Source organism: Buteo buteo, chromosome 16 (genome assembly GCF_964188355.1).
Source record: "Buteo buteo chromosome 16, bButBut1.hap1.1, whole genome shotgun sequence".
Classification (NCBI taxonomy): Eukaryota; Metazoa; Chordata; class Aves; order Accipitriformes; family Accipitridae; genus Buteo; species Buteo buteo.
The window spans coordinates 11,149,768-11,177,405 of NC_134186.1; the positions used below are offsets into that span (position 1 = coordinate 11,149,768).

At 47.0% G+C, this 27,638-nt stretch overlaps 1 protein-coding gene across 5 annotated transcripts in view; it reads left to right on the forward strand.

Annotated features, from left to right (window-relative positions):
• Nucleotides 1–27,638, forward strand: part of CRACR2B (calcium release activated channel regulator 2B) — a 50,745-nt gene that overhangs the window by 19,155 nt on the left and 3,952 nt on the right. For 3 of the 5 annotated variants that reach the window (XM_075047849.1, XM_075047847.1, XM_075047848.1), the window contains exons 2-16: nucleotides 1,647–1,902; nucleotides 3,385–3,496; nucleotides 6,056–6,227; nucleotides 9,005–9,151; nucleotides 9,430–9,520; nucleotides 9,651–9,743; nucleotides 12,662–12,849; nucleotides 13,546–13,617; nucleotides 14,041–14,095; nucleotides 18,256–18,335; nucleotides 21,297–21,591; nucleotides 21,771–21,912; nucleotides 22,141–22,222; nucleotides 24,775–24,889; nucleotides 27,141–27,248. In XM_075047849.1, coding sequence (XP_074903950.1) covers nucleotides 1,647–1,902; nucleotides 3,385–3,496; nucleotides 6,056–6,227; nucleotides 9,005–9,151; nucleotides 9,430–9,520; nucleotides 9,651–9,743; nucleotides 12,662–12,849; nucleotides 13,546–13,617; nucleotides 14,041–14,095; nucleotides 18,256–18,335; nucleotides 21,297–21,591; nucleotides 21,771–21,912; nucleotides 22,141–22,222; nucleotides 24,775–24,889; nucleotides 27,141–27,248 — 2,008 coding nt within the window. Of the gene's footprint in view, nucleotides 1–1,646; nucleotides 1,903–3,384; nucleotides 3,497–6,055; nucleotides 6,228–9,004; nucleotides 9,152–9,429; nucleotides 9,521–9,650; nucleotides 9,744–12,661; nucleotides 12,850–13,545; nucleotides 13,618–14,040; nucleotides 14,096–18,255; nucleotides 18,336–21,296; nucleotides 21,592–21,770; nucleotides 21,913–22,140; nucleotides 22,223–24,774; nucleotides 24,890–27,140; nucleotides 27,356–27,638 lie in introns of all 5 variants that reach the window. The other 2 variants (XR_012653135.1, XR_012653136.1) reach the window with 2 other exon arrangements.

Consider the following 27,638-nt stretch of genomic DNA (forward strand, 5'->3'; position numbering starts at 1 on the left):
CTTCTGCAGAGTTTCAAATAAATATCTTCTCAAGTGACACTAAACGGAGGTGCCCTGAAAAAACACTGATTTGAAAGGGGGAGCAATGTGTTCTGCTTGTTCTTTGAAGCAGAACCACCCTCTGGCTCACGAACCAGCAGTAATAAACGGAGTCAAATAGCGTGGTACATAATTGCCTTCTCCGTTTGTGTCAGCTTCATGTAGTTCTCGCATGTGACATTTTTCCTGGCCATCATGCTCTTTATCCTCCCGTTGTACTAAGAGTGCAAACAGAATTAACTTGTTTGTTATCACAGCATCTGTACATGGCTTTTAATTTCTTGGAGACTGAAAAAAAAACCAAGCCTCAAGCCTTCTTTGTCTAGCACAGTTAAAATCTGCTCTCAGCCTGCTTGCACAGCCCACTTCTGCCCTGCAATGCAGAACGCGTATCTGCAGAAAGGGAAGTCTAAAGCAATCAGTGCAACAAGTTTAAAATGTGGTGGTGTTGCTGAAGAAAAGCTGTTGGAGGGTGTTACATGGCATTAGTTAAGTTGGAGAGTAGGTTCAAGTAGGGATGTGTTGTATGCATCTTTACAATCACAGTGCTGTGCTTAAAGGGGTGCTTTCATTCCTAGCCTTTTTGGTTTAGGTTCTTGTAAGTAATGGGAATTATTTTCTTTGGCCTCTGAAATGTCTCCATAGTCATGTGGTTTCCTTCCTATAAAGGTGAACATTTCAGATTAAAATTCTGTTTGGCAGCTTATGAGGTCTCAAAACAGAGGCTGGAAGGCAAGGAGTGCCCAGGTTATTAAATTTCTCCCAGTGTAGAAATTGTCTGATCTTTCTTTGTGCTCTAGTAACATGAAAGGTGATGGAGTTACTATGTGGGAAGCGTTAACAAGAAAATGTCAGAGGTGGAAGGCCAGCCAGGGGACCTGGACAGGAGAGGGCTGGGAGAGACATTCCTTCTTCTCTTTCCTCTGTCACTTGTGCAGATTTTCCTCCTATCTGCCTTCATCCCGCTCTGGGTTCTTGCAGTTGCGATGCAGGTTTGGTGTTCAAAGGTGGCACAGAAAAGCAACAGAAGGAGGAAAAGCACATGTTATTACCAGAGGAACCAAGACCAGAGAGAAGCTTGCTGGTCAGGGCATCCAGGGAGCTATGCGAGACCTGGGAGCTGGCCCTGCTAGCAGTGTTCGAGCCCCCTGTCTCAGCTAGTGTGGAACTATCACTGTGCTCTCATGCAGATTTACCTGCGTGCTTTAATATTCCCTTCCCATCCTCTCATCTTTGCTGAAACCTTCCGTTGGCACCTGGCTTTCACCAGCAGAGAACTCTGACTGCCTTGTAGGTCTGAGCTCGGTGCGGGGTCTGGAGCCCATCACAGTGTGGAGGGTTATGGCTGTGTGGTAGGCTTAGTTGCACCCATGTTGGTGCACAGTGTGTCCCTCTGACCCAAACTCCCTCCCTTCCGCCCCATTTCTCAGTCACAGATCATAGAATCATAGAATAGTTTGGGTTGGAAGGGACCTTTTAAAGGTCATCTAGTCCAGATATGGATGCTGAATATTGTTCTTTCAAACCGACAAGGCATGTAACTAGATGTGTGGGGTGGAAGTGGAGGGTCATGTTTGACTGGGGTTTCTTTGTTTCCTGCCCTGCAGCTCTTCCGTTTGCCCCTGCCCTGGGGGAAAAGACTTTGAGAAGATGGAGAACCAGAAGGGAGCGCTCTTGGGGTACGTCCGCTGGGAAGGAGAAGCGGAAGGGGATGAGGAGAATGGGGTGGCTCCTGGTGCTTCTCCTTCCAACCAAATGAGCAAACTGGAAGATGTGCAGGTGGAAATGCTCGAGAAGGCAAGGGAGCTCTTCCAGCTGTGTGACAAGGACGAGAAGGGTTTTATCACCAAGGTGGACATGCAGGTGAGGGAAAAAGGCCTTCCCCTTTTCTGGGAGGAGCTGTAAAGTCATGGGTGGCAGAAGAGGGGAGGGGAGAATATGGCATGTCTTTACTTTTGGCACGTGTGGGGTGTACACGTGAGCTCTATCTCATTCAGATTTCTGGGAGCCAAACTCTGCCACAGCCAGCTGCTAGGAACTGAAAATCCCAGGAGGGCCTTGGACCTCCAGGGAATTCCTGGGACAAGTGAGCCTGCAATTCCAAATTTTTAAGGAATGTATAAAATCAAAAAGTTTGCAACAGTTCCTACAAACATTAAGCATGCAGTGGATGGGAAATCTGGGGGGAAAAAAAATCTTTGGTTTAATTAAAAAAAAAAAGTAAAAGAAGAACCCCCCCAAAAACCATACAATCAACAACAAAAAAAATCCATCAACCTCTTAACAAAAAAAGCTGTATAACTTTTTTTTGTCTTCATCATAGCTATAGCTTGATCTCAAAAACTCACTTTAGGCCTGAATTACAACTTTGCTCTAGAAAAATGCGGTTTGCTGCTTCTGTTAAAAACAGTATGTGTTAACAGAATCTCTACAGTTCTTTGTGAGTTTTGTTTTAATGGTTTATCAGGAAGGTTACATGTGGATTGTTTTTCTCCTGTCCCATCTCTCCCTCCATCTATAATTAACACTTGGCAGGTCCATGCTGGTTTAATTATTGACTCACTTTGTTTTGGGTTGTGTGATGCCTAATTTTATATAGTTACATTAATAAATATTTATTAAGCTTTTATCTAAAGCTGCACGTTTAACAGACAGTAATGAGGGTTTAGCCTACACCTCTTGTTGTTTGAAAGCTTCTTTGGGTGCCATTTCATGCTAGGTGCTCTGCACATGTATAATGAAGGGAAATCTCTCTGCTCCTTATCTGTGTTGGGGGGATAATGATACGGTCTCAACAGGCAAAAGATGACAGGAGAAAGCTAGCTCTCTGTTATGGACTGAACATTTTGTTTATGATCTGTAAGTTTTCCTGCAAGAGCTGGGAACTGAATCCAGACACCCACAAGTCTGTCCTGTCTCTGGCCAAAGAGCTGGAGTTGGTACCTGGTGTGCTGACAGAGAGCTCTCTTGGGAGCAGCAGTGGTCACAGGAGGCTGGCAGTGCCCCAGGGGTCAGCCACCTTTGGGCAGGCAGTGAACTAGAAGCAGTGGTTCTGAAGCGGGGGAGGAAGAAGGTTGAGCTCCTGCCAAACAAAATGACCCAAAGTTCCCTCTCTGCAGTCCTGGTTGAATCACCCAGTAATGGAAAGTGTTGCCGTATCAGTGAGTCCAAACGGGTATTTGTGTCATCACTCAGCTGTACTGGCAGACTGTTGCATCCCAGCCAGGATGCAGTGGTGAAAGGGCACATGCCTGTGGGCCAAAGCTCAGGATGGCAGGGACAGGAGCTAGTCGCAGGGAAGACTTGAGTTGTGCCTTAATTTTGTTTGTTCTTTTGTCTTTGCAGCGGCTCCAGAGCGAACTCCCTCTAACCCTTGAGCAGCTGGAGACTGTTTTTGACAGCTTGGAACAGAACAATAATGGATACCTGACACCTGTGGAGTTCAGCGTGGGACTAGGTAAGAACTGCACAGAGGCAGAAGAAGGAAAAAGCCCACCTGTGACATGATGTTTTATGTTGGTAAGAAAGTGCAGTGGTTCTGCTGAAGCTGTACCAGCTATGCAGGGTAATGCCCCATGCTTATGTGAGTATCACTGGAGAAGGTGTGTGTGTAATACTGCTATCACCCTTCCTGAGGCTTTGTGTTGCCTTCTTCCACAGCTGTTACCTGCCTACCTGGTAGAGCCAGCTTCTGAACATCTCCTACTGGAGATGGTACATAACTGTAGCCTGTATCAGGCTATGTGATCCACAGTTGTTCATCTGGATAAGGACCCTCATTGCATGAGGGGACAAAAATATGCCTCTTGGCAACTCTCTCCAGCTGGTAGCTGTGCTGTTCAAGGATGTTAGTAGGAGTCCTGTTAGTAGGCTAGCACACTGGCAAATGAGCTTTTGTTTTCCTCTTGCTGTTGTCTTTTCCAAACACTAGAGAATGCTAATCCTATACCAGTCATCATCCAGCAGCACAAGCAGTGACAGGGATGTTAAGGAGGAGGAAAGACCATAGCACTAATAACTTTTGTGGGTGGGGGGGTGGCCCTTTTTGGTGCTTCAATTTGAATGGCCAGAAACAGCCACCCCTGAAGGGAGAAGCTGTAAAGATTTCCTAGGAATAAACATGGAAAGCTGTGTCTTGGGCCAGCCTGTTCAGGGAATGCCTTAACCCATTGAGTGCCTGCTGACTATGCCTGTTTCTGCCTTGTGCCCATGCCTGCAGGGGTCAATCCTTGTTGGCTGGTTCTGGTGCCTTTGCCAGAAACCAGAGTCATCTTGGGAGTATGGGCTTTCCTGTCCAGCGCCGTGTAGAAGGTGAACGGGCACCACTTGGACATTGGCATCCACAGTGCCCTCTGTGTTATGACTTGGTTATTCCCAAATCTCATTGTTTGAGGCCTTTGTCCCAGCCATAGCCATAGATGGACATCATGAGGGTACCTGCCTCAGTGTCATTGCTGGTAGAGGTAGTCAAGATTTCTCTTTGTGTCAGCCACCAGTTGTCAGGTACCACTCTGTGTTGGCAGCCTGGCTCCATGGGACTTGCTCCAGTCTAGGCAAAACACTTAATTCTGCATTTCTTTTCTTTATGGTCGTTCTTTGTGTCTGGCTTCACTGAAATCCTTTTCAGACTTTGCCCCTAACTCAAGAGTTTGGCCTGGCAAATTGCTGTCTTCCTTCTGGAGTGTGCAGGGTGGAAATCAAGCAAAGCAGTTCAAGCTGCAATCAAGTCTGCTTCTTGGGAGGGCTCCTTGCATGGCCTCTGAGAGGTTACAGGGTGCATCTGCACAACTGATTAAAGAGCATACATTTAAATGGTTCAATTTAAAGCAATCTGAGATCCTTCTAGGATGTCAAAACAATCATTCTTTACCTCAATTTTCCCAGCTGTAAAAGAGAAATAATGAGACATAATGACTCTTTCTTTAAAGCAGACATCCAAAGTGCCTAACCTAAGTCCATCTCCTTAATTAACTGTGTGAGCCTCACTGCCTGTATCTCCACACTGCAGGGTTTTTTTACAGCACATTTTAAGAGCGGGAGAGAAGTGGCTAGATTCTGGACACATGGAGCTAAAAAGTGGTGGAGTCACTAGAGGTACACAAATAGTGGATATTTTTCCCCTTAGAGCAGCTTCATGTTCTCATCTGTGCTCTGAACATCCTTGGCTCCTGGCCTTATGCTTGGGATGTCATTTCTGCCTTTTGAACCAAGCAGATGTGTTTTGGAAAGGAAGAGTAGCTGCTGAACTACGTCTGACCTCTGTATACAGGATGTAGGTCTGCATTTTGGATAGGATTGCTTGATTTGTTTCTCTGAGAAGAATTTGTTCCCAGGACCAATATTTGTCACATGCTTTGCATAGCATGAAGTTCTCATGGCATTAGTGTCTCAGCATGAAACAGGATCCAGATAGCTGGGAACCGTCTGTATGTGGGATGGGGAAGGAGGGCATGCTCAGAGGGTAAGTTCATTTTGTTCAGGCACTCTACACAATCCTAGCAAGAGGTGGTCCTTGTCCTGTAGGACTTGAATCAGAACAGACGTAGCACAGGAGAACGGAAGGGTAATGATCTCCTCCTTGCTTTTTTCAAGCTGGGCAATTGAGGCATGGTGCTTTTCAGTGCCGGGCTTGCAGTCCCAGAGGGAGCTTGTGGGATCATTGGCAACTGAACCTACAGCACCGCTCCATGGGAGCAAAGTGACCTAATGCCGCATGCTTCACATGCTGAGAATCCAAGGCCGTGGCTGGCAGATCATCTTCACGCAGATGTTAGCAGAGCCCTAACAGCCTGTTGTTGGGCTGGGAGCTAGTTTCAGTCCCAGCATTGCAGACTGGACAATGACATCACTCAGGATGTCAGAACGGAGGCTCTTTACTGACCAGGAGCTGCACTCTACAACAGCAGCGTGCAGACAGCTTCTCGTGCAGGTCTGTTGGGCTGCCATTTAAATAGCTTATTAAATGACATCCAGTTTTACTTTCTTTATTCTCCTTCTTCCCTTCTCCTTCCACCAGGAAAGTTAATAAGGATTGAATTGTGTCAAGGGGCTGGGAGAATGGATCACTCCAGACACGAGGAGACCTTTGAGTCAGGCTGGTCAGATGACTTGGACCCCACAGATGATGATGAAGAGAAACGATTCTGTTCTATGATGGAGCAGCTTGGAGCAGCCCAAATGTTTGAAGAGTAAGTAGTGATGTTTCATGGCATTACTTCTACCCTGTTTTGATCTTGCAATGCCAAAACTTCAAAGTACCAACAAAGACCAAAGAGGTGAACTGAGCTGTTTGCTCTCTGAAACACTACTTGGGCTTTCAGTACTGCTGTCTTGGGTTTTCATATGCCTGATAACAAATGCAATGAAGTCTGGGTTTTCTCATCAGTTACAAATTACTTTTAGTGCAGTGCTTTTTGCAAAGAGTTTCCCAAACTAGAGTTCATACCACAGCTGTAAAGTGTAACAGTTTGTGACATGGAAGCCCATCTTTATGCAGCAAATGAAAAAAAGCATGTGAGGGTTAGACAAGGTAGGGAGGATGAGTGTGCTGTCTGTTCCAAAATGGTGTGTAACTGTTCACCTATGTTCAGACAATCTTAGTTCTAAGACTCTTTGTGAAAGATCTGTGCTCAAGGGGCTGCTTGGGACTGGGCTGATCTTGAAGAGTGTGAAGGGCTAAACTGGGCAAGAGATGCTCACCTGAGCCTTTGTCATGGTTTAACCCCAGCCAGCAACTAAGCACCACACAGCCACTCACTCATCCCCCAGTGTGATGGGGGAGAAAATCAGGAAAAGAAGTAAAACTCATGGGTTGAGATAAGAACGGTTTAATAGAACTGAAAAGAAAAAACTAAGAATGATAATGATAACACTAATAAAATGACAGCAGTAATAATAAAAGGATTGGAACATACAAATGATGCATAGTGCAATTGCTCACCACCTGCCAATCGATGCCCAGTTAGTCCCCCAGCGGCGATCCCCCCACCCCCGCTTCCCCCAGTTTATATACTAGATAGGACGTCACACGGTATGGAATACCCTGTTGGCCACTTTGGATCAGCTGCCCTGTCTGTGTCCTGTGCCAACTTCTTGTGCCCCTCCAGCCTTCTTGCTGGCTGGGCATGAGAAGCTGAAAAATCCTTGACTTCAGACTAAACACTACTGAGCAACAACTGAAAACATCAGTGTTATCAACATTCTTCTCATACTGAACTCAAAACATAGCACCATACCAGCTGCTAGGAAGACAATTAACTCTATCCCAGCTGAAACCAGGACAGGCTTGAAACTTGGTATTAATGCCCTTGCATGTGGCCCCAGTAGAGTCTGCTGGCCCCAGTGTCATCCAGTCATTTTTTAGGGCCTTCCCAAGTGAAGCATTATGCATAGCAGGTTCTTACTGATGCACATGTTCTGGGGCTGGGGTGCCCAACTGCATCTGTGGCAGCTCTTTTTTTTCAGGCATTGTAGTCCAACAGTGTTGCCAATTTGCAGGGAGCAGCCCAGATAGGGGCAGGAGGCGAACAGGATTGGAGACAGAAGCTTACAGTGAAGGAGTTTGCTGCTTTCAGAGCTGCGTCTGTCATGAAACAGATTTTTTTGTCTCATTTGCATTGTGATGCAAAGCACCTGCATGTTTCTTTTAATGCTAAACAACTTCTGTCCTGAAAAATTCTGGAAAGCTGTTATGCCTCAAATAATGGGCTGACACTGTGAAAGGCCATATTACTGTTCTGGAAAAACAGTCTCTGCTGTTTATAACTCTGCTTTGAGAAGCATCAGGTCTTAAAGTGGAATTATCCTGTGTTTTATTTTGACCGCTAACTTGCAGTTTTATGCAATGAGTTCAGTAGCTACTTCATGTCATGCGTTTGTGCCAAGCCAGCTGTTGTAAAGAAGTAATATAAAACAGAAGCTAATTGGGGTTGGAGCAGGAACCTGAACTATCTTCACTGTTTTTGCTAGAAAGAAATGGGTTTATTAACGGGACTCAATATGTTCTTTTATCTAAAACACAATGTTTTGATGAAGTGCTAATAACTTTTTCAACTTGGGACAGAAAAAGGAAGCTATTGTGCAATGGTAGCAGGGGGAATCGAGCTTTTTGGTTGGGTTTTTTTGTTTGCTTTTTCACAAAGAATATTAAGGGAGACAAATACACTGACAAAGAAAAATATTTGGATAATGTCTATAGGTATAATTATTCTGTATATTTCAAGGCAGTCCCTCCAAAGTACATCATGGATGTAAAAAAAAGAAAAAAAATAATAAAAAGCTCTTCCATAAAAAGAATTGATATCTGCAGGTTTAAAGACTCTTTGGGAAAGAGTAAGTTTATAAGTGCTGTGTTCAAGTTGCAATGAATTAAGTGCCAAAACAATGTTTGCAAAATCATTGCAGGTTCGGAAAAAGAAGTCTGGGTTTCCAGGGCCTCTTGCATTATTATCCTGATGTGACACCTGGGCAAATTTGCTGCTTTTTTTTGTGCCTCTGTTTCCAAACCTGTAAAATAAATAAATAGGAAGGACAGTAGCATCCACCAGTACAGTCCTGGTGTGAGAAAAACACCTATGTGACATGTGCTAAAATCCCTGGGCTATAACAGTTTGCTGCTTGACCATAGCTCACAGCAAATTTGCGGAGTGTTCATCTCTTTGAGTCTTGGTTTAGACACCAAATGCGTTACTGGTGAATACTTGAAAAAATAATCATTCCAGGTTAGCTTCCTAGATGACTTTTCTCTTTCAGATGACTTCCTTTATTTTAACCTCGCAGTAGATCTCACTCCCCATGCATGCTCCATCACTGTCCAACTTCCCTCTTTGCTATGATGGTGTAATGGAGGTCGTCACAAGAGAAGTGCAGTTTGTCTGTCCCAAGTGCATGTTGGAGTTTGAATAACAGTCCATAAGATGACACAGAAACTCATTTGCTTTCCTTCTTTCTTGTATGCTTGCTCCAGTCCGCACGAGATTCGGGAGCTCTGGGCTCGGCTACGAAAGGAGTGTCCGGAGCTCTTATCCAATTTCGAAGAGTTTCTGTTGCGTGTTTCATCGTACATAAGGGAGGTGAATCATGAGAAGGAGTCTATGGAACAGGCATTGAAGCGGTAAGGAGAACATCGTGGCCATTTGCTGTCAGGAACCCGCTGATGCTTGGATGCTGCCTCAAATGCAAGGAGAGACAGAGTTACAGGATGCAGAGATTTTTCTTGCTGTAATAAAATGACTCTTTATCTTGATCTGATCCCCATGGGTTTGTTTTGGTCTGGTTAAAATCCCACTCAATGCCACACAGCTGTTAGGGGGATCTGTTTCCACCCTCCTTTCCCATTTCCTTTCTGTATTCTTTCTCTCTCCTGACCTGTGTGCACCCTGCCTTTTGTAGGAAGGAGACAGACCATGACCAAGCAGTGAGGTGTCTTTACGAAGAAATGGAGCAACAGATCAAAGCAGAAAGGGAGAGGCTGATCTGCCAGGTACCTCATCTCTCTTGGCTGAAGTCAAACTTTCTCTGGTCTGAAGGAGAGGTGGTGGCTCATCTGGCTAAAGAACAGCTCTTACTATGCTGGGTGTTGTATGCACAGCTGTGTGTCTTTACCTCTGCAGGAAGCACTGAGACGTGACAGGAGTAACCTGCTCCAGAAGGAACTAAACAGCAAAGAGCAGGAGCTGGAGAAAATCCTCTGCCGCCAGAAGAAGGTAACAGGACACAAATCCTTTCTAAAGAAGCACTTGCCCTTCTACTGTCTTTCTGCTAAGGCCTTTTCTGACTGAGAATGGTTTTCATCTGCTGAGGATTGGTACTAGCTAATCTGGTACTAGCTAGACTAGTTTTCTCCTGTCTTGGAAGGTGTTGAAGTGATTGGTTTGTCTTCAACTGTAATGTCTTCCTGTGAATGTTTTGTCCATGCATTTTCTTACGGGCTTTGTTTTCTCTTGGCACAATCGTCCTATCAGTTGTACAATAGGTATTTGGCAAGGAAGATGGGGTAAAAATTTGGAAGTTGTGAGTTTGGAACCTTTTGTGGTGTGTAAGAAAGCTGCGTATGGATGTACAAGAGCCAAATTTCTCTAGTTTGTGTTTTCTGGCTGTTCCAAAATAACAGAGAGTCAACAATTCTGTGATGCTTAGAGCGGTATGTACTGTATATTTGCATTTCAGCACCTAATGACATACTGATTAATCAGTTACAGAAAAGATCAAAGCAGAAATTTTCCTTTAGCCTGCCGTCCCTGGCATGGACATTTGTATGGGATGGTCCATTCTGGATGTCTTTTTCCTTTTTGTCTGAAGAACTGAGACATGATCCCCACAGAAACAAGTCATGGGAGGTACCTGTAAGATACTGGCTGCTGGGGGTATCCAAGTTGGGTACCTAGCTGTGATGTGGATGAAACAGCACTTCTCTGAAATCATCAGCTCATTGTGCTGCAGCTGGAAAAGCCAGCAAAACTTAGGTGCCATCAGGAAAGATACTGAGAATAAGATAGAGGATGTAATTTTCCTGCTGCCCATGCCCTTGATGCACCTCAATTAGTGTGTGCAGTTCTGGTCTCCTCTAACTCCACTGTGTCCTTCTTGAGTAAGAAGATACAGAGAACTAGTATGATTAAGGAAATGGAATATCTGCCTTAAGAAGAGAAACTAGGAAAGCTTAGACTTGATTTTGGAGAGGAGGAGACTGAGGGAAGATATAACTGAGCTTTATAGACTCAGGAAGGTGGTGGATAAGGTCCACATAAACTGTTAATCCCTAAATCCTGCAACAGCAGAGGTGAGGGACACTCAGTGAGACCAGTATGAATTTGATTAAGAACATACTTCTTTACACAGAGATTAGTGCTGGATTTTTTGCCATATGAGGCAGGCAGTATCAGCAGTTCAGAAACAGATTGGACAAACAAAGGGACAACAGGCTCGTAAATATTTATTAAAAGGAGTAGTTGAGGATGTGACCTCTAACATCCCTAGTCTAGGGACCATAGATGCTGGATGTGTATGAGGGGAATGGACTGTAGTTAGGTGTCCAGGCATGCTCCTCCTAGGTAGCATCTCCTCTTCCCATGGGTCAAGGCAGAGTACTGGGCTACATGGACACTTACTCTTACTCGAATGGTAATTTCTGATACTCTTAACTCTGAGGCTTGTATTAAACTATGTGGATAATTGGGTCCCTCTTGTGGCATAAGACGAGTATTGTAATTGCGCTATTCTACCGTATCACTTCCAAGTACAGACAACATAAACGGGGGAGTTGTGTGGGATAGAGATTTCTTAGGGAGGGGCAGATGTGCTTTACTTAAAGCCCGTCCCTGGGCTTATTGAAAGATCCAAAGGCTGTGGGCAGGGGTTGCTGTTTCTTAGTCTCAACTCCACTGCCTAGCATACATGGTCATGCTCAAATTTTCCCTGATGTCCAAAGGGCTGGAAGTCTCCAGACAAAGCTGGGTCTGACTTGTGCTCGTAGCCTCAGCGGGGAGAGATGCGGGGCTTGTGTTTCAAAGAACCTGTTCAAAGTTCTGTTCACCCCTGCTCACGGCTGTTGTACGTGTGTGCTGGCAGAGAGCAGGGTAGCAAGAAAAAAAACACTTTATCTTCTGCCACAGTGTGCTGCTTTACGTTCCCTTTGGGAGGGAGAGAAGGTAGGCTGAGACAAAAGGCAAGCTGAAGGTATAAATGTGGAGGCTGACTCTGCCACCTCCTACACTGGTCAGAACTGGTTCCTGCCGCTCCTCTCTGGTTGCGAGCATGGATTGTATAATTTTATTTTGGGGCTGTAAGTTCTCAGATGGGTGCCACAATTTCTGCATAGCACCAGCTTCAGCAGAGGGCCCTGGTTAGCTGATATGACTGGCTAGATACTGAAGTGTCAGTACGATTCTTCTTGCAATGCTCTACTTGTCTTCAGAGGTGGGTGGGTTTGACTGCTGCATCTATCTTTGACTCCCAGACTACGCCAGCCATTTGTGAGGAATCGAATCACTGCTTGAGTACATGACAGCAGGCTTTGAACTTCCCAGATCAGGCTTTTTAGTTGTGCTGGGGTCTTGTGCTGCCTAGAGTGCAGCTGTGCCCCAGTGGCTTTTAAACAACATCTCTAGCCTGAGGTCCTGTCTCCAACAGTAGTAAAGGCCACCCAGTCACTTGACTTTGCAGATGTAGTGTGAGATACCCCTAGCACCTGGATATACCCCCTTTCAGCAGTCGTGGGCTCACAAAGCCCCCAAACTAGAGGATGCATTTCAAAAACTGTGCTTAATAAGTCCTGACAGACACACCCCTGCTTCCACCCAAATTTTTCCAGTCCTCCTTTGACCCTCATTTGCACACTGATTTCTACAATGCCTGACAGCAGCAAGCTCCTCATGCCGCCTGAAGCACTTCCTCAGCTATGCCTGACTAATTGCATTGCTTGCTCCCCAGTGCTGGCATGAGGAGAAATAATTGCTTCCAATTCACCTTCTCAATGCCACTGGTGGTCCTGTAGACCTAAGTTGTGTTTACCTCCTTTCTGCCTTGTTGTTTACATCTGCTTTTTCAGCCTGTTTTTACAGGCAAGATTGTAGCACAAAACCCTTCCTCTCTATGTTTTATCCCTCCTCTTCTCCCATTGCAGCTGGAACATCAGCTACAGTCGCTGAACTCAGAGCAGCTGGAGACCCGCGTGCAGAATGAAAGGCTCCGGCACCTGAATGAAAACCTGCTGGAAGAGCTGGAGAAAAGCAAATGGGAGCTGGAAGCAGTGAAGGGGCAATTACAGAAGCTCCAGAAAGAGGCTCAGTTTGAGCAAGAGCAGAAGGACAGGTGGGAATGGACAGGGAAGGGGGTGTCAGAGCAGGGACCCAGGCAGAGAAGGAAGGGTGGCAAGTAGTTAAAGAATAAGGATCTCTAATTAGAAGCCTTGGTCTCATCAGGGGATTGCCTGTCTCTCCTTGAGGAAAAGAATTAACATCCCTGTGTTTTTATGGGCCTAAACAGGGAGTGATACTGCTACCTCCCACCTGCCTTTAGTGGGAAATGAGTATGTTCATTGATATTTGGCTAGAAAAACAGTGTAAAAAACCCCACAGATGTTCCTCAGCCTAAAGAAGGCTTCTGCTCCATATATTTTCCAGTTCACCATTGCGTCCATGAAGTTCCTACATATCCTCTTCTAATAACTTGTGTTCCTGTTTCTGGGCTTAATCTAATAATATGTAGCTAAACATTGGGATGTTTCAGATCCAGATGGCACTGAGCATCCTTCCCATCTCTAGCAGCTGAGGAAACTGGAATGTGAAAGGAGAAAAGGGGTAGCCTGCCCTCACGCTGGAGGAGAACAGGAGAGCTGGGGTACAACCCAGCCATCCCAGATCCTGCAGCAGTTCTGCTTCCTCCGACTCCTCCTAGCATAGGGCAGGCCCTTATCTTTGAGCAATACCATGAGTGTCCCTGAGAAAGGGATCTTTGTATTTCCTCTCCCATTAACTTATTTCCCCTTTTAAAATCTCCTTCACCCAGGGATGTGTTTAGAGTCTCCAAGAACATGCAGAAAGAGAAACAAAGTCTCCTTAGGCAGCTGGAGCTCCTCAGGTAAGAACAGAGCTGGGGGGAAATGCTGAGCTCTTGTGCATGTAAGGGGCTGAGGTTTCAGCACTGTACTCATTTTTTCCCACAGAAAGCTATGGGAGTGTATTGAAGCAGTGCTCAGACACTGCTTGTTTTTCTAGGTCCAGACAGAATTCTGCAATCTGGCCAGCTCTGGTAGAGTACAGGCTGTGTTATTTCAGCAAGTAATCCCTCCACTGGAGGAATTTAGCCTTTCCTGCTGGCTGAGGGAACCATGTGGAGCCCATTACCTGAGCTGGAATACATGGAAGTCCCAACATGTCTGACAATAAATAACATCTTTATCTGTGTCCCAAGCTCTCTTTCTGTTCTAGATTTCAAATGTTGGTCTTTACTCCATTTTTGAAGAGTGCTTCATTGTCTCTCTCTTGTTTTCCTTTGGAGCAGAGAGATGAACAAGAAACTTCGAGATGAACGAGACGCTTTTGAAGCCAAGAAGCTGGTTAGTCTAAGAAAGAAAATCCTAATTCCCAACCACCCTCCTTTCATCTGCTGCTGTTGCTGTCCCCACTCGGGGGCCTGTCACTTCCACGGGTGACAATGACCTGAGCTCATGAGGCCTGGCGTGGTGCTTAATACAGACTTCACAGCATCTCTCTGCCCATGCTGGAGACAAGCTCTGCTGGTTGCTGTTGCCAACTGCCCGGGTTTAACCCCAGGCGCATTAGCTTGTGACAATCACAGAGACCTGTGCACGGCTGCAGTGGGTGCTGCCTGCTGCACACGTGGGGTTTGTGTGTCGTGACAGGCACTGGGCACATGCAAGGAGGGGAGTGAAGCTGGATGCATCCCTGGAGCTGGGTGGTGAGGAAGAAGATGGATTCCCAGATGTGCTGCTGGCTGACTGGGGCTGGAGGGGCACAGGAAGGTTTTTCTAACCCCTTGAGTTTGTAGCAGATGTTCTCAGATGTTCCTCTGGGGCAGCTCCCCATTCCTGTGAACTCTGCTGGGGTGGAGGTGCAGCAGTGAGCCTTGTGTCAGAGGGCTAGGAGAAAGCAGGGGGCCTCTGACATCTGGAACAGTCAACGCCATCTCTGGCTTTTCCTGGTCTCCAAGATAAGTACGAATATGTGGTCTTTTTTTAATTCTTACTGTTTTTTCATGGAAAAGTCTTTGTGTTCCCAAATGTCACTGGCAAGGCTGCTCTGTGCAGTTCTTGGACCCATCCCTGCCACCACGTGTCTTTGCCTGTTCTGCCACCATGGCCCACTTGAACATCCGTAAGTAGCTGCCTTGCAGTGAGGACAGGCAGTGGTAGGCTGCGAGAGACTTTCTGGCTGGTGTGTAAGAGAACGTGGAAGGAAGCACAGGGATTGTGCCCAGATAGGGGATGAGATGCCCTGCTGGGCGAGAGGCTGAAATTCTTCTCCAAGTGCAGCAGCAGCTGTATAAAATAACTTCAGTAACTGTTTTGTATGGAGGCGAGGTGTGTGTGCATGTGCCTTTGTGTGTGTGTTTCTGAAATCTGAAAGAAGATTCCAGCCCCCCCGCCTCCATTTTTAAAGCTGCCAAGTATATGTGTGTGCACCAGAGCTTGGAGAAGTAATAGACAGTCACTCTCTAGCAGATTCCAGTGCAAGCAGCCAAAGAAAATGGTTTGTTCTCTTCCCATGCATAGTGCTTCATAGCTTCTGGGTTCCTGTGGGTGGGGTGGGTGGCCTGTGGAGACCACAGTTCAGGTATGTACCTCTATGTGTGCAAAGCTTGTCTGCTTCTCTATTCTCCTCTCCTTTTCCCCCAGCAGGACCTGCTCAGGGCTGCTCTGAAACATGACAGTTGCAGGTAGGCCTAAGAGAGAGCCTAGCAGAGAGAGTCATAGTACAGAGGAGCTGCTTTCTGTCTTCTCCCTGCGTTGGAAGTAGGGATGGGGCAGCAGGGTGAAATCCTCCTATCACCATTGCTTATCTGGCAAGGCTGTGTCATGCTGGGCAGATGAAGCCTGTATTGGAGGAAGGCTTTTTACTTTGTCAGCCAGGACATCTTGTTGGCCACTCTTGTTTCAGTGTGCAGGAAAGCAGGGCTCCAAGGGCTTGCAGAGATGCTGCTATCGTCATACACCTGCAGAAGATCTCCTGTCCAGCCTGTCCCACTGTAAGCGGGAGAGAATATAGCAATAGTTCCCTGCAGCAGCAAAAAGGAGAGTCCAGCCTTCTGATGGGAATCCCTAGTGTGTGACACACTCTCTGCCAGAGACTGTCAGTGTTTTTACAGGCTAAAAAGAAACCCAAGGCCTGAATACCCTCTGTTAGTGCTGGGAAGAGTTGTGTTATTTCTGTGAAATGAAGGTATGATGAACAGTGGTTCTTTCATAGCAAAGATTTTGAAGTGGTTGGAAGGAGGAGCTGGGCTGTATGTGGCTGATAGCAACCCAGCCGCTGCTCCTTTGCACTTCTCAGTGCCCAGCTTAATACCTTGCTCTTCGTAAGAGTTTCCAGCCTTGCCAGGGTAGGCAGACCCTGGCCCCACAGCACTGTGGGGCACTGTTTTGCCCCAGTGGCTGGGTCACAGATAGCAATGTGTGGCTGTTGCTGCCTGTGTGCAAATCACTGCTAGGTGCTTTTAAGACCTAGGGGTTGCAGGTTCAGTTTCACACCCGTGACCCATCTGGCTATGCAGTTATGCTTGCATGCTGTATGTTGACAAGAGCAAATTTCATGTCTGGTCGTCATGAAGAGTGTTTTGGGACTTTGACTACATTGGACAAGTATTTGTATTTCACTGATAAACCAGAATTTTTCCTATTCCACTGATAAACCAGAATCTTTCCAATCCAAAATGCTTGTACATGTGCTGTTGTTGTGGAATCCTTGCCATCGTGTATTGTACAGCTGTGATGTCACGTCTGTCCCTTTACCATCCTGGTGAAAAGCCAAATGTTACACAAACCTGGCAGGCCAATAAAGCATGGCAGAACCAATGGCAAAACATGCCCCGTTGTTTCTCCTTTCTTACCCAGGTACGTACTCCACAGGCTGTTTCCTCTCCAGGTAGGGGAGTGCCAGAGCAGAATGCCTGGGTGTCCCTTTGCTCTGCAGGTGACTTGGAGGTTGCAACTCAGCTCCAGTGGGCTGTAACACAATCTCCTTGTCTCTGTGTGTTTAGAGTGCCCTTGAGTGAACCTGCTCAAACCCTGAAAACTTGCTCCTCCATCCCTGCTGGAGAACCACTGGCTGGCTGAACTACAGCCTGATATCAGTGTTGACTGAAGGGTCACTATGCACTTGGGGGTCCTTTGCCTTGGAAGATACGTGCTCCACAGTAGTGACCCTCTCAGTGCTGGATTGTTTCTGTGGCTGGAGGTTCTGTTGAACACCTGTTTTATATGTAAAAATGTTGGGGGTTTCCCCCCCCCCCTCAAAGTTCCTGGTTGGGTGAAGCCCTCTGCGGAGTCCAGAGTATCTCCTTTTGTAGGACTGCATCATGGTAAAGGTGTCCTGGGAGTTCTGGTCAACAGAGCAGCTTCTTAATTTTTTTACTTTTAAAATAAGCCAGGGGTTATTGAAGAAATAATCTTTGTAGTCCTCCCCTGGGCTGTGGGGAACACGAAGGAAGGCCTGTCCAGAGCTGCCTGCAGGTGTTTGGTCAGTTCAAAACTGCTGCCAGAGGCAGATCGGGCAGGCTGCAAACTCTTCTTTCCCCACCTTTATCCCCAGAAATAATTTGTGAGGACGTGTCATAAATCTCCAGACTTACAGAATGAGTACATCTCCCTTTCCCCCAGCACCGAGGCGATGGGCACGTTCCCACGCTGTCTCTCCCTTTGTGTTTTGTGTGTGTAGCCATAGCAGTTAGCCAGTCCATTTGGGGGTGAGGGGGAGCTAGGCTTTAGCATGGCATTTGGAGGAGCTGGCGGGTCAGTCTTCTCTCTGCCACAGGATTTCCCATGTGGTCTTGGGCAAGTTGCTCATATTTGACTCTGCTGGGGATGACAAATCAGATGGAAGGGGGGAAGAGGGTTGCAAGAGGAGTTGTCCTGCTTTCTCCTTCTCTGGGTAGCTGGTAAACACTGGCTGTAGGAAGTGTGTAGTCTGAGGTAAGTAGGAGGAAAGCATGGAGAGGGATGTTCGTGTAAGGCAGAGCATGTGTATTGCCCTTTGTGCAGTGGTCTTCCTTTCCTATGGTGCATGTGCAGCTCTGGGTGAGTACCAGTGGAGGAGGGGTACTAGTGCCTTCTGAGGAAGGGGCAATTGGTCTGTCCCACAAAACATCAGCATAATAAAAAGGCAGGTGGGCAAAGAGAGATTCAGCTGTGAGACCAAGTGGAGAACAAGCCACAGAAATAAAAGCTCTGGCTGTCTAGAGGAAGGGTTCGGTTTGGGGCACCACCGTTTTTGATGGATTTTGTTGCAAAGGGGAAAGCAGCAACAGTGATGCCTTCTTGCATGAGTGACATGAGCTGAACTGAGAAAAGCAAGCCCTGTGCTCACCTCTATTCAAGCCTGCTGCTGGGGCACTACCACTGCATGGTGCAGGGCTGCAAGGGCTCCAGCCTTGCCTTGCCTCCCCAAAGTGGTCTGCAGAGGTGGCAAGTGGTTGAACTGGGGCTGGTGAGGTTCCTGGGTCCTAATTGCATTCTTCATCCCTTTTCTTTTCAACTTCCAGGCGCCTCAGAGCAAAAAGCCCCTGTTGAAGAAAGGGTCAGTGCTAGGCAGTTACCTGCTGGACGACAAGCCAGTCAAACGGTTAGATGGGCATCTGTGTTGTGTTTGTGGTGTCCGTCTGTGCATGCTGGAGTACCCTGTCAGTCAAGCTCCATCCTGTGTCTAGTTCTCCCACCTTGGTGCTGGCTGGTTGTGGGAGCATGGGGGGAGTGTGCAGCTTGACTGTGTCTCTAGCTGCCTTTTGGCATCAGGTGGTATCGGCTCAGTATGAAGCTGAGGATGCTGTTAGCTGATTTCCACAGGGGGGTGGTCCCCCTCTGGGCTGCTTCTACATGCAGCAATGCGGAGGGAGCAAACCTAAATGCCATCAGAAGCTATGGGAGGGTTCATAGGATGGGCATCCCAAAGGCCTGCCTCTGACAGTCAGGCAGCTCCTTAAAGATGACTGGATCATCTCCCAAGTGTGCCAGTTCCTTCTCGGGGAGAAATCCTGTCCACTGGTGCCTTATGCCAGAGCCCATATCCCTGGGGCATGGGAGAGGGCAGGAATTGCACAAGGCTTGTGTTCTTTCTGGCAGCTGAAAGCCCCAAGCAGAGGGCCCAGGTCCAGGTGGGTTCATCCTGCCCATCTCCCTCTGCACCTACGCAGATGCTCACCTGGCACACCAGGCCTCCCCTTCAGCCAGGGTAGGCCAAGATGTCTGCGTGGCCAAGGCCGTTTTTTTTCTTTTTTTCACTCTACATGCAGACTGTGCAGTGGCTTCAATATCCACGTACATGTGCTTGCCTGAACTGTGCTGGCATTAAGCATCAGCCCTTGCGAACTAGTTGTGTGACCAGCACCCCTAGTTCCTCTGAGAGGCAGGGGAGACCAGCCCAGCCCTGACCTGGCTTGGAGCGGGATCTCCCCTGCAGCTGCTGGCTCCAAACAAGTTTTAAAGGTGGCATGCTTCCCTGTTTCCTTACCAGGTCTCTGCAGAAGGTTCCCCTGCTTCCCAGTTTCTCTTGGTGCCAACCAGAGACATAGGTCTAGGCTCAGAGTTTCTGCCAGCTTCAACTTGCCCTTAATTCTTGCAATTCTGGTAGTGGCATTTAAGAATTGAGCTTCAGGCTCCTGGGCTTGGGGACTGATGGAAAACCAGGTGAACTGTGGAGTAGGGCTGATTCTAGAGCCCAGGCTGGGAGGTTGCTTGGATAGGTCTGACACAGAATGGCTGTGTGACTGGCAGATATGCTATCCATGGGATCAGACAACCAAGCTCTCCCATCCTCTTCCCCAGCTATTTCTTGCAAAGATCCTGCTAGCTGCTCCTGGCATAAACCCACTGGAAGGGCTTAACAGGTGGAGAAGTCTGGCAGTGAGGGTGATGTGAGAAGGGGAGAAGGATTTGTTGGTCCTATCTCTGTCCCAGTGCTGTGTCACACCACATTGCTTGAGAAACATGAATAAAGTCCATTAGATCTGGAGTCACTGTTCAGAAAGTTTTGTGTTTGTGTGTCCCCCTGAAGAAGCTTTTGAGACTCAGCCCCTCATTGTTGCAACCCCTGCCAGCCCTGGGAAATGGGGGCCATTCCCCAGAGCCTGAGCCTGGGAGGATGTGTCTGTTTTCAGTGGGGAAAGGTTCCAGCTGGCCTGGCTCTGGGCTGGCATTTGGGGCAGATGCAGGGGAGACAACCAGGAACGCGAGCTCCCTTTCAGGGAAAAAGTGTAGGCATGGCAGCAGGTGAATTTTGCAGTCCTGATGGGCTGTACTCGCAGGAGTGAGAGAGGAGAGTTGTTGCCTTGATTCCTGCACTAGTAGCAAGAGGAAAATGTTGCAGAGAGAGGTGGGATGTGCTCCTTCTGAAAAGGTTGACTGCAGTAAGCCTCTGGTCTCTGTAATTTGCTTCCAAATGCAATCTGTTGGCCAATGAAGGCAATGGAGATACCTGTGGTGGATAAAGCCCTTCAGTTGAGTTCTAAGCCTTCTCACTCCCTTCATCTAGTTCTTTAACCATGGAAAGCCAAGGCAGAGCTAAGATGCTGCCTTGCCCCTCAGCAATGATTCCAGTAGTTTAAATCGGTTATTCTAGCTGTTCCTTTGAACATCGTTCCTCCACTTGCCATATCAGCTCTACCCCCCGTGAACAAAGTGCGTCAGCCTGCTCTTGTGTAGGCACAGTCAGTGCAACACCTATTCCCCACTACCACTGCTTGGGCAGTGGTCCTGGGGATTTCTTGCCATTCAGAGTGTAGTGTGGCTGGTTGGAAGCTTTAAAAAATAAACGTCTTTCAGGTCCTGGCTCCCTTACCTCGCGCCAGGCGTAGATGCAGGCCAGAGCAGAGCCAACACCAGGCAAAGTGACTCTTGTGTGAGCACGTTCACTGCAATTTGCACGCCTGTGGCAGGTTTCTGCTGCCTGAACTCAGTAAGGCTGCTAGAGCAGTGTTTGGAAGTGCTGTGCTGGTTTCCTGGAGCAGGGCTGTGTGCCTTCAGCAGAGGGCACTAACAGGCGCGCACACTGCATGCAGCCTCCCAGGGCCGAGCAGCCAGTCCTCGCCCTACTGCCTGCAGTCAAAACCCTTTTCACTAACCTGGAAACCTTTGTTACTTTTTTTCTGTGTGTTGTATTTGGTAACAAAAATAGAGGGGCGCTTGTTGCTGCTTCTTTTGTTTGGTTGGTTGTTTTTTTTTTTAAAAAAAAGCTTTTCCTGTTGCCACTTTTGTATGCTTTGCCTTATTTTTCAGTACTAGGGGAAGTGGGAGGCAAAGAATCCTTGAAAAATCCAGAAGGTGGGAATTTTTTTTAATTAATGAAATATATGTCAGCACATATGAGTACAGCATAGCTCAGGTGAGCGGTCTCTCTTTCCCTAGGGGTGCTGCCGATGCCTTAGTCACAGGGAGTATGGGGAGTGTATGTATGAAGTAGAGTTCCTGCAAGTGCTGCATATGCACTAATTGGATTGCATTGGTTGTTTTGGGAATTTGCAACCTCCTCCTCTTCCCCTCACCTCCTACCCTCCCACCCTATTTGTGGTGCCTGTGGGATTTAATACAGACAACTGGCCTCTGCGGACCTTCCCTTCACCTTCCTGGTGGATGTGGCAGTGGAAGAACCCAACAGAAAGAACTATAAATACTTCCCAGGCAACAGGACATGGCTGAAGACAGGAGAAGGAGGCGGCACAAACTTCAGAGAGAAGAGCAGAGACAAGGAGAGATGGTCATTGGCAGCAGATGCTGAGTGGTTGAAGATGACTTTGAAGGGTGATGCTGACTGTAGAAAAAATGCAGATGGATTAGATGATGCTCCATTGCCTCCTAGAGGACAACCTGTTGGCACTGAAACCAGGGTGAGTCTAATTACTGGGGGTTCTTCCTCAAACACCTGCTACCAGTGTCTTGAGGGTTTCTGACTCTCTTTCCATCTAACTCCAGCTCCATAGGTTTATAGTACAGGGGTCCAATGCCTAAATCAAAGCACAGTCTGCAGCTGGGCTTTTCAAAACTGCATCCCTTTCTTCCATTGTAGCTCCAGGTACTGGAACCAGCCAGCTGCTCCCCAGACCGCATCTTTAAAGTGGTGTTTGTAGGGAACTCTGGCGTTGGGAAGAGTTCCTTCATCCACCGCTTCTGCTACGACAGGTTCTTGGCTGAGCTCAATGCAACTGTCGGTAAGTAGTAGGGTTCCTGGCTCATCTGGCTAAGAAGAGTGGGAAAGTCAGCCTACACACTTGCTTTTTGCCCCTATTTTAGCCCAACTAAAGGTAAAGATGGTCTCTCTCCCAATTTCAAATCAATCTTGCAATTTCCCTGAACTAAATAGTGTTGATCTTGGCCATTGCAACAGCAAGCTGCTTTCTCCCCATCCTATCTTATGATCATTGTTACCTTCCTGACAGGTATCGATTACCAGGTGAAGAGTCTGATGGTGGATAACACCCAGGTTGCCTTACAGCTGTGGGATACAGCTGGACAAGAAAGGTAAGCGGTTTCTGTGAGGATGCCCTACTGCCAGGCTCAGTGTAGGAAGCAGGAGGAAAGGGAAAGAGTGTGTGCACCTGGTTTCTGTCTCTGGGGAAAATTTGTTAGCTTCAGAAAGACCAGAGAGGTCACAGCAGCTATTCCAGTGCTGAACCTGCATCAAAGGTCTGTTTCAGAGATTTCTAGAAGCTGTGGCTGCGAAGCAGGGCCCAAGGAGATCGCTCTGAGGACTGACGGAAAAGTAGTTTTCCATATGTCTGACCTGCAAGCTTGTGGCTTGAGGTAGTCTATCCATAAATCACTGTATGGTGTGGGGTTCGAAGCTCCTCTAGCCCTCAAAGCTCTCCTGCATCAGCCTGCTTCTGGGAAAAGCTCCAGGACAGGGCTCCAGATCAGGACAGGAACGAAGGCTCTGGATAGACATCCTGTTCTCGGATTCAGTTGTGCTACTGCTGTCCCCAGCTACTCACCACTACTTGCTATTCAGAGGGTGGAAAGGAGTGTGTGAACATTTCCAGATCTGATTCAGACAAAGTCAGCTGAATTAGCCTGACCTGTGGGGAAGGTGATTTGAACTACCTTGCCAGACTCTTTCAGTGAGGTTATTGGCCCCTTCCACTGTTCCTTCTGCTGATAGACTCATGGAAGTGATAATCCTTGGTAGAGGGGCAGTGTAGCTTTTTGTGACAGTGAATATAGGTTCTCCATTTGAAGGCCTCTAGTTTCAAAAGCATGGGCCATCACTAGATGTTACGAACACTGTTGGTGAGGACCAGAGTAGTAGAGGACACACTTAACCCTCATCTGCTACTAGAGATGAAGGCCCACCACTACCTTTGTGTAAATTAGATTTTATTTAGGATGCACTTTGAAGCTGAAGGTGAAAAGCTATTTCAAGGGGGCTGTTAACCTCAAGAGCCTGACAAAAATAAATACTGGGTATTTGGGGCTAAATATGTTATGGGGCCAGGCCTTCACGAGGCAGTCGAGGTCATGGGAATATTATAATCCTAAACTGTGCCGACAGAGTAATGATGCTGTCTACCTCAGTCAGCTAGACCGTGCAGACCTCGTGGGAATGTACTATGTAGGAATATCTATTGAAAAAGCAAACTATTTCTTCCAAAATCAGGCTTCATGCTGAAGAAATAATGATTTTTGAAAGAACTCCTGTGGTTATTTCAGTGCTGAAGCTGAGCAGTAAGGGGAATTGTTATGACATGAAATGTGGCATTTTACTGAGGACAGATTACATCAGAGGATAAATTCAAGATATTGTCTCTGCAGAAGGACCTTTAGGGTAGGCCCATGCAGCATTAGCAGGTCTTAGACTTGCAAGAGAGAACTTGGCTCAGTGCTGATACTGAATAGGAGACCTGGGAAGAAGCAAAAACTTTTCGAACTTCTAGAGAAATATTAATTACTTCTAACTGGAGGTGTCCAACTGTGAATATCCTATGGAAGAGATAGAGGAACCCCTTGGAGCATGCAAGGAGAACTCCTTGGTAACTTCCTTGAGACTGGTGCATGCTACATTTGATGTTTCTTCTAGAGCATCTAGCCTGTGCTGTAGTTCCAGAGGTGCACCTTGACTGCCAAGGATAAAGTCTGTGCTTTCTCAATTCGGTAGTTGCCAGAATATCATGCCCTTATTGCAGTGAGAAAGAACATGCTTCAGGCAATCATCTGAAGAGTTCAGGAGGGTCACTACTTGCTGTGGGTTTTCGTGGCTTTTAATAGAATAGGAGAGCTTGTTGTCCTGTGGAGGGCTGAAATACACAGCTCTCCAGTGAGATCTCAGTATTCATGTTGCATTTAATTCCATCAGTTTGCAATCAGTGTGGTTGTATCATGGCCCTGTCACAAACTGCTTACATATTTTACGGTTTGGTTTTTGGTTTTTGTTTTGTTTTGTTTTTAATTTATCTCCAAAATACAAGTCTGTGGTTCTAACTGGTACCCACAGGACAAAGTAGATGTCTGGTGGGAGTTTCTCCTAAAAATTGTGTCTAACTGCTACTGCTAAGCAATGATGGCATTGCTTTATAGATTCAAAACTGGAAATAGACTGTACTTATGCTGAGATCTTAATTGCTGTTTTGGTAGCACTGGGGCAGACATTATGCACACCTAGTTTATACTGTGGTACAGCTTAGTCTGCAGATTCTTCCAGACTCCAGAGAAAGGTCATGTTTTTTTCCACCCATTTCCTTTTTCACAGGCAATTATCTTTTCCTATCTCACTGTCACACCTAAACAGATTCTTCTGTTTCTTTCTTCCTGACCTGCAAACATCTTCCTTCCTGCTTTCTCAGCACCATGCGTTTGGAAAGATTCCTGCTTACCCATGGCTGCCTGGCCTGCCTCAAAGGTGCAAGGATCTGACCTGTCTGTCACCAGCCTGTACACACCAGCCCCAGGGGATACATCTCACGCACAGGGGCTGCCAGGCCTTGCAGACAGCCTGTGCTCAAAGACAGATAATCCCATTCTGTTTCTTGTCATTACACAGCCATGGTTTTGAGAGTGCCTTTGGTTTCATTTGGACTCAGGTTTCGGAGCATTACCAAGCAGTATTTCCGGAAGGCAGATGGGATTCTGGTGATGTACGACATTACGGCCGAGTGCTCCTTCACGGCAGTGCGGAACTGGATGAGCAGCGTCCAGGTGAGAGCGGGGCCTCGGCGCTTTGACACTGGTGCTGCCGCTGCCTTGCTCCAGACCGGCTCCAACAGTCTGTCTGGGAGCGACATTCTCGGATGCCCCAGGAAGTCCTACTGACTTTGGGAAGATGGATTATCAAAGCCGATGCTATGGGTACTGCCTGTGGTAGTCAGTTTGGGACCAGGGACTTCTTGTCGAAGATACCAAAGTCAGCGATAGCCCATTAAATGAGGGAGAGCTGTTTCTATGGCAGAAGGTAGTGAGACCTGCCAAAACAGTAGTGTGTGTTTGTAAGCAGCCCATGTGCATTGGCAACATCTCCTAAACGTGGTCACGTCACACCTGTGCTCAGGCAAGGAGATCTCCTGGTGCCCAGCCTATGCACAGGAAAGGGAGACAGCAGCCCTGGTGCATTTAGGCTCAGACCTGCAGCATGCATGCACACCGCTTTGCACAATCACATCCTGACTCTGCTTTGAGATAAGACTGAAATATTAGGAATAGCTTTTTTTTTTTCCACTTGCTTCAACTTTAACAGTTTGGTTTTTTTCCTTAGTTGGTGACTGTGTATTAATACTGTAGTCTGCCCCCCTGCTTTTTATTTCCAAACTCTCAGTAAAAGCATTCATCTGTGGCTTTTATCTGCTTGGGGATACTGTCATGGTTTAACCCCAGCTGGTAACTAAGCACTATGCAGCTGCTCACTCACTACACCCCTGCACCCAGTGGGATGGGTGAGAGAAGCAGGGAAAAAAAAAGGTAAAACTCATGGGTTGAGATAAGAACAGTTTAATAGAAAAAAAAGGAAGAGACTAATAATGATAATCATAACAATAATAAAATGACAATAATAATAAAAGGATCGGAATATACAAAACAAGTGATGCACAATGCAATTGCTCACCACTCGCTGACCAACGCCCAGTTAGTTCCCAATGCCCAGTTAGTTCCCGAGCAGCAATCCCCCCAGGCCAACTCCCCGCAGTTTATATACTGGATGTGATGTCACACGGTATGGAATACCCCTTTGGCCAGTTTGGGTCAGCTGCCCTGGCTGTGTCCCCTCCCAACTTCTTGTGCCCCTCCAGCCTTCTTGCTGGCTCGGCATGAGAAGCTGAAAAATCCTTGACTTTAGACTAAACATTACTTGGCAACAACTGATAACACCAGTGTGTTACCAACATTCTTCTACTAAATCCAAAACATAACACTGTACAAGCTACTAGAAAGAAAATTAACTCTATCCCAGCTGAAATCAGAATGGAGACAAAAATACCTGTCTGTATAATTTAAATAAGTTGTGTGTAGGTGACAGAGCTGAAGGGCAGTTGTCAAGGGTGGGTTTGTTTTGATTGTGCCGTGTCTCAAAAAACCAAGATCTAAGTGAAATGAATATGCGTAGGTTGGAGGTTTCTAATATTATTAACTTGCACAGGCCTGTTGGGGGGAAAAAAACCCTAATGACTTAGCTATTTCTTTGGACTCTAAAAGATCAAAGGTTAAGATTTTCAAAACTACCCAGCCTCTGAAAATCACGCTTCTTTCAGGAAGGTTAAACTGAGCATGCAGAAAATCAAAGCACCTGAAATCTGTAACTTTTAATAATCTCTCGTCCTTTCCCCATCTTAGTATTTATCTTGCTTTGAAGCTGTTCAGGTACTGCAAGCCATCCAGGGCAGTCAAGTTCGGAAATAACTTTGAGCCCCATTCTGCAGTCCTTACTCTGGTGATGTTCTAGTGAGCCAGTGGAACTAGAGGGAATTTTACCAAAGGTAATGGGCTCCAGGAATTGCCTAGGAAAACAGTTCCTACAGATACCCTATACAAGAGTTGAAAGTTGCTTAGCTTGCTTGGCCAGTGGATTTTCAGCAAGGGGTAGCTAAATTTAGGACAGCACAGACAAACAGTACCACACAAAAATTATTGAACTTAATAAGTAGCTCTGCCTGAAGTCAAATTCCCAACAGCCTATGGGGCAAACTGCTTTTCTTTAGGCTTGTTATTTCCCAGAGAGGAACTTACGTCCTGTCTCCCCTCTCTCTGCATCCCAGCCGTACATACCAAACATTTGAAATACATTCCCATAGTTTAAGCTTCCTTCCACAAATCCTTGAGGCTATTTGAGGAATGGCTAAAGGGCCTGATCCTGCTGCCACTGAAGGTCTTGTTTTCATGAGCTGAAACAGGATCTGCTCTAAGATACTTCCCTCCCTCAGCTGAGTCTCTAGGGTGCTTTATTCTGTTTCTTTTGCAGGAGGGTATCGAGGATGGAGCTGTGGTCTTTCTGCTTGGAAATAAAATGGATGCTGTGCAGAGAGAGACCTGGAATGTGCCCAAGGTGGAGGGGGAAAGGCTGGCGAAGGTGTGACACTGTGGTCTGCTGCTCGACCTGCTCTGCAGCCTCCCTCCAGCTGTGAGCAGGGCAGCCTGGCTGGCAGGAAGCTCTTCATGGAGCCCTTTCCCAGTATGGTACCTTCCCTCTTCCCTCCTGCCCCCTGTTTCTCCAACGTAAACATGTACTGAAGTCCCTCTGGTTCCAGGGAGGATGAGGTGGTGGCCAGCAAGTGGCAGACAATGGCCCTTGTGGCACACTCACGTACTTCTCTTGAGGCTTGATGTCTCCTTGCAGTGATGCTCAGTCTTTCTGAGGGGAGCATGCATGGCTGTTTTCCCATTTGAGGACTCCCCTAATGCATGCTCTGCAAAATCATCCTGCCTCCTTCCTCACTCCCTGTGCCTGCAGGCCCACTGG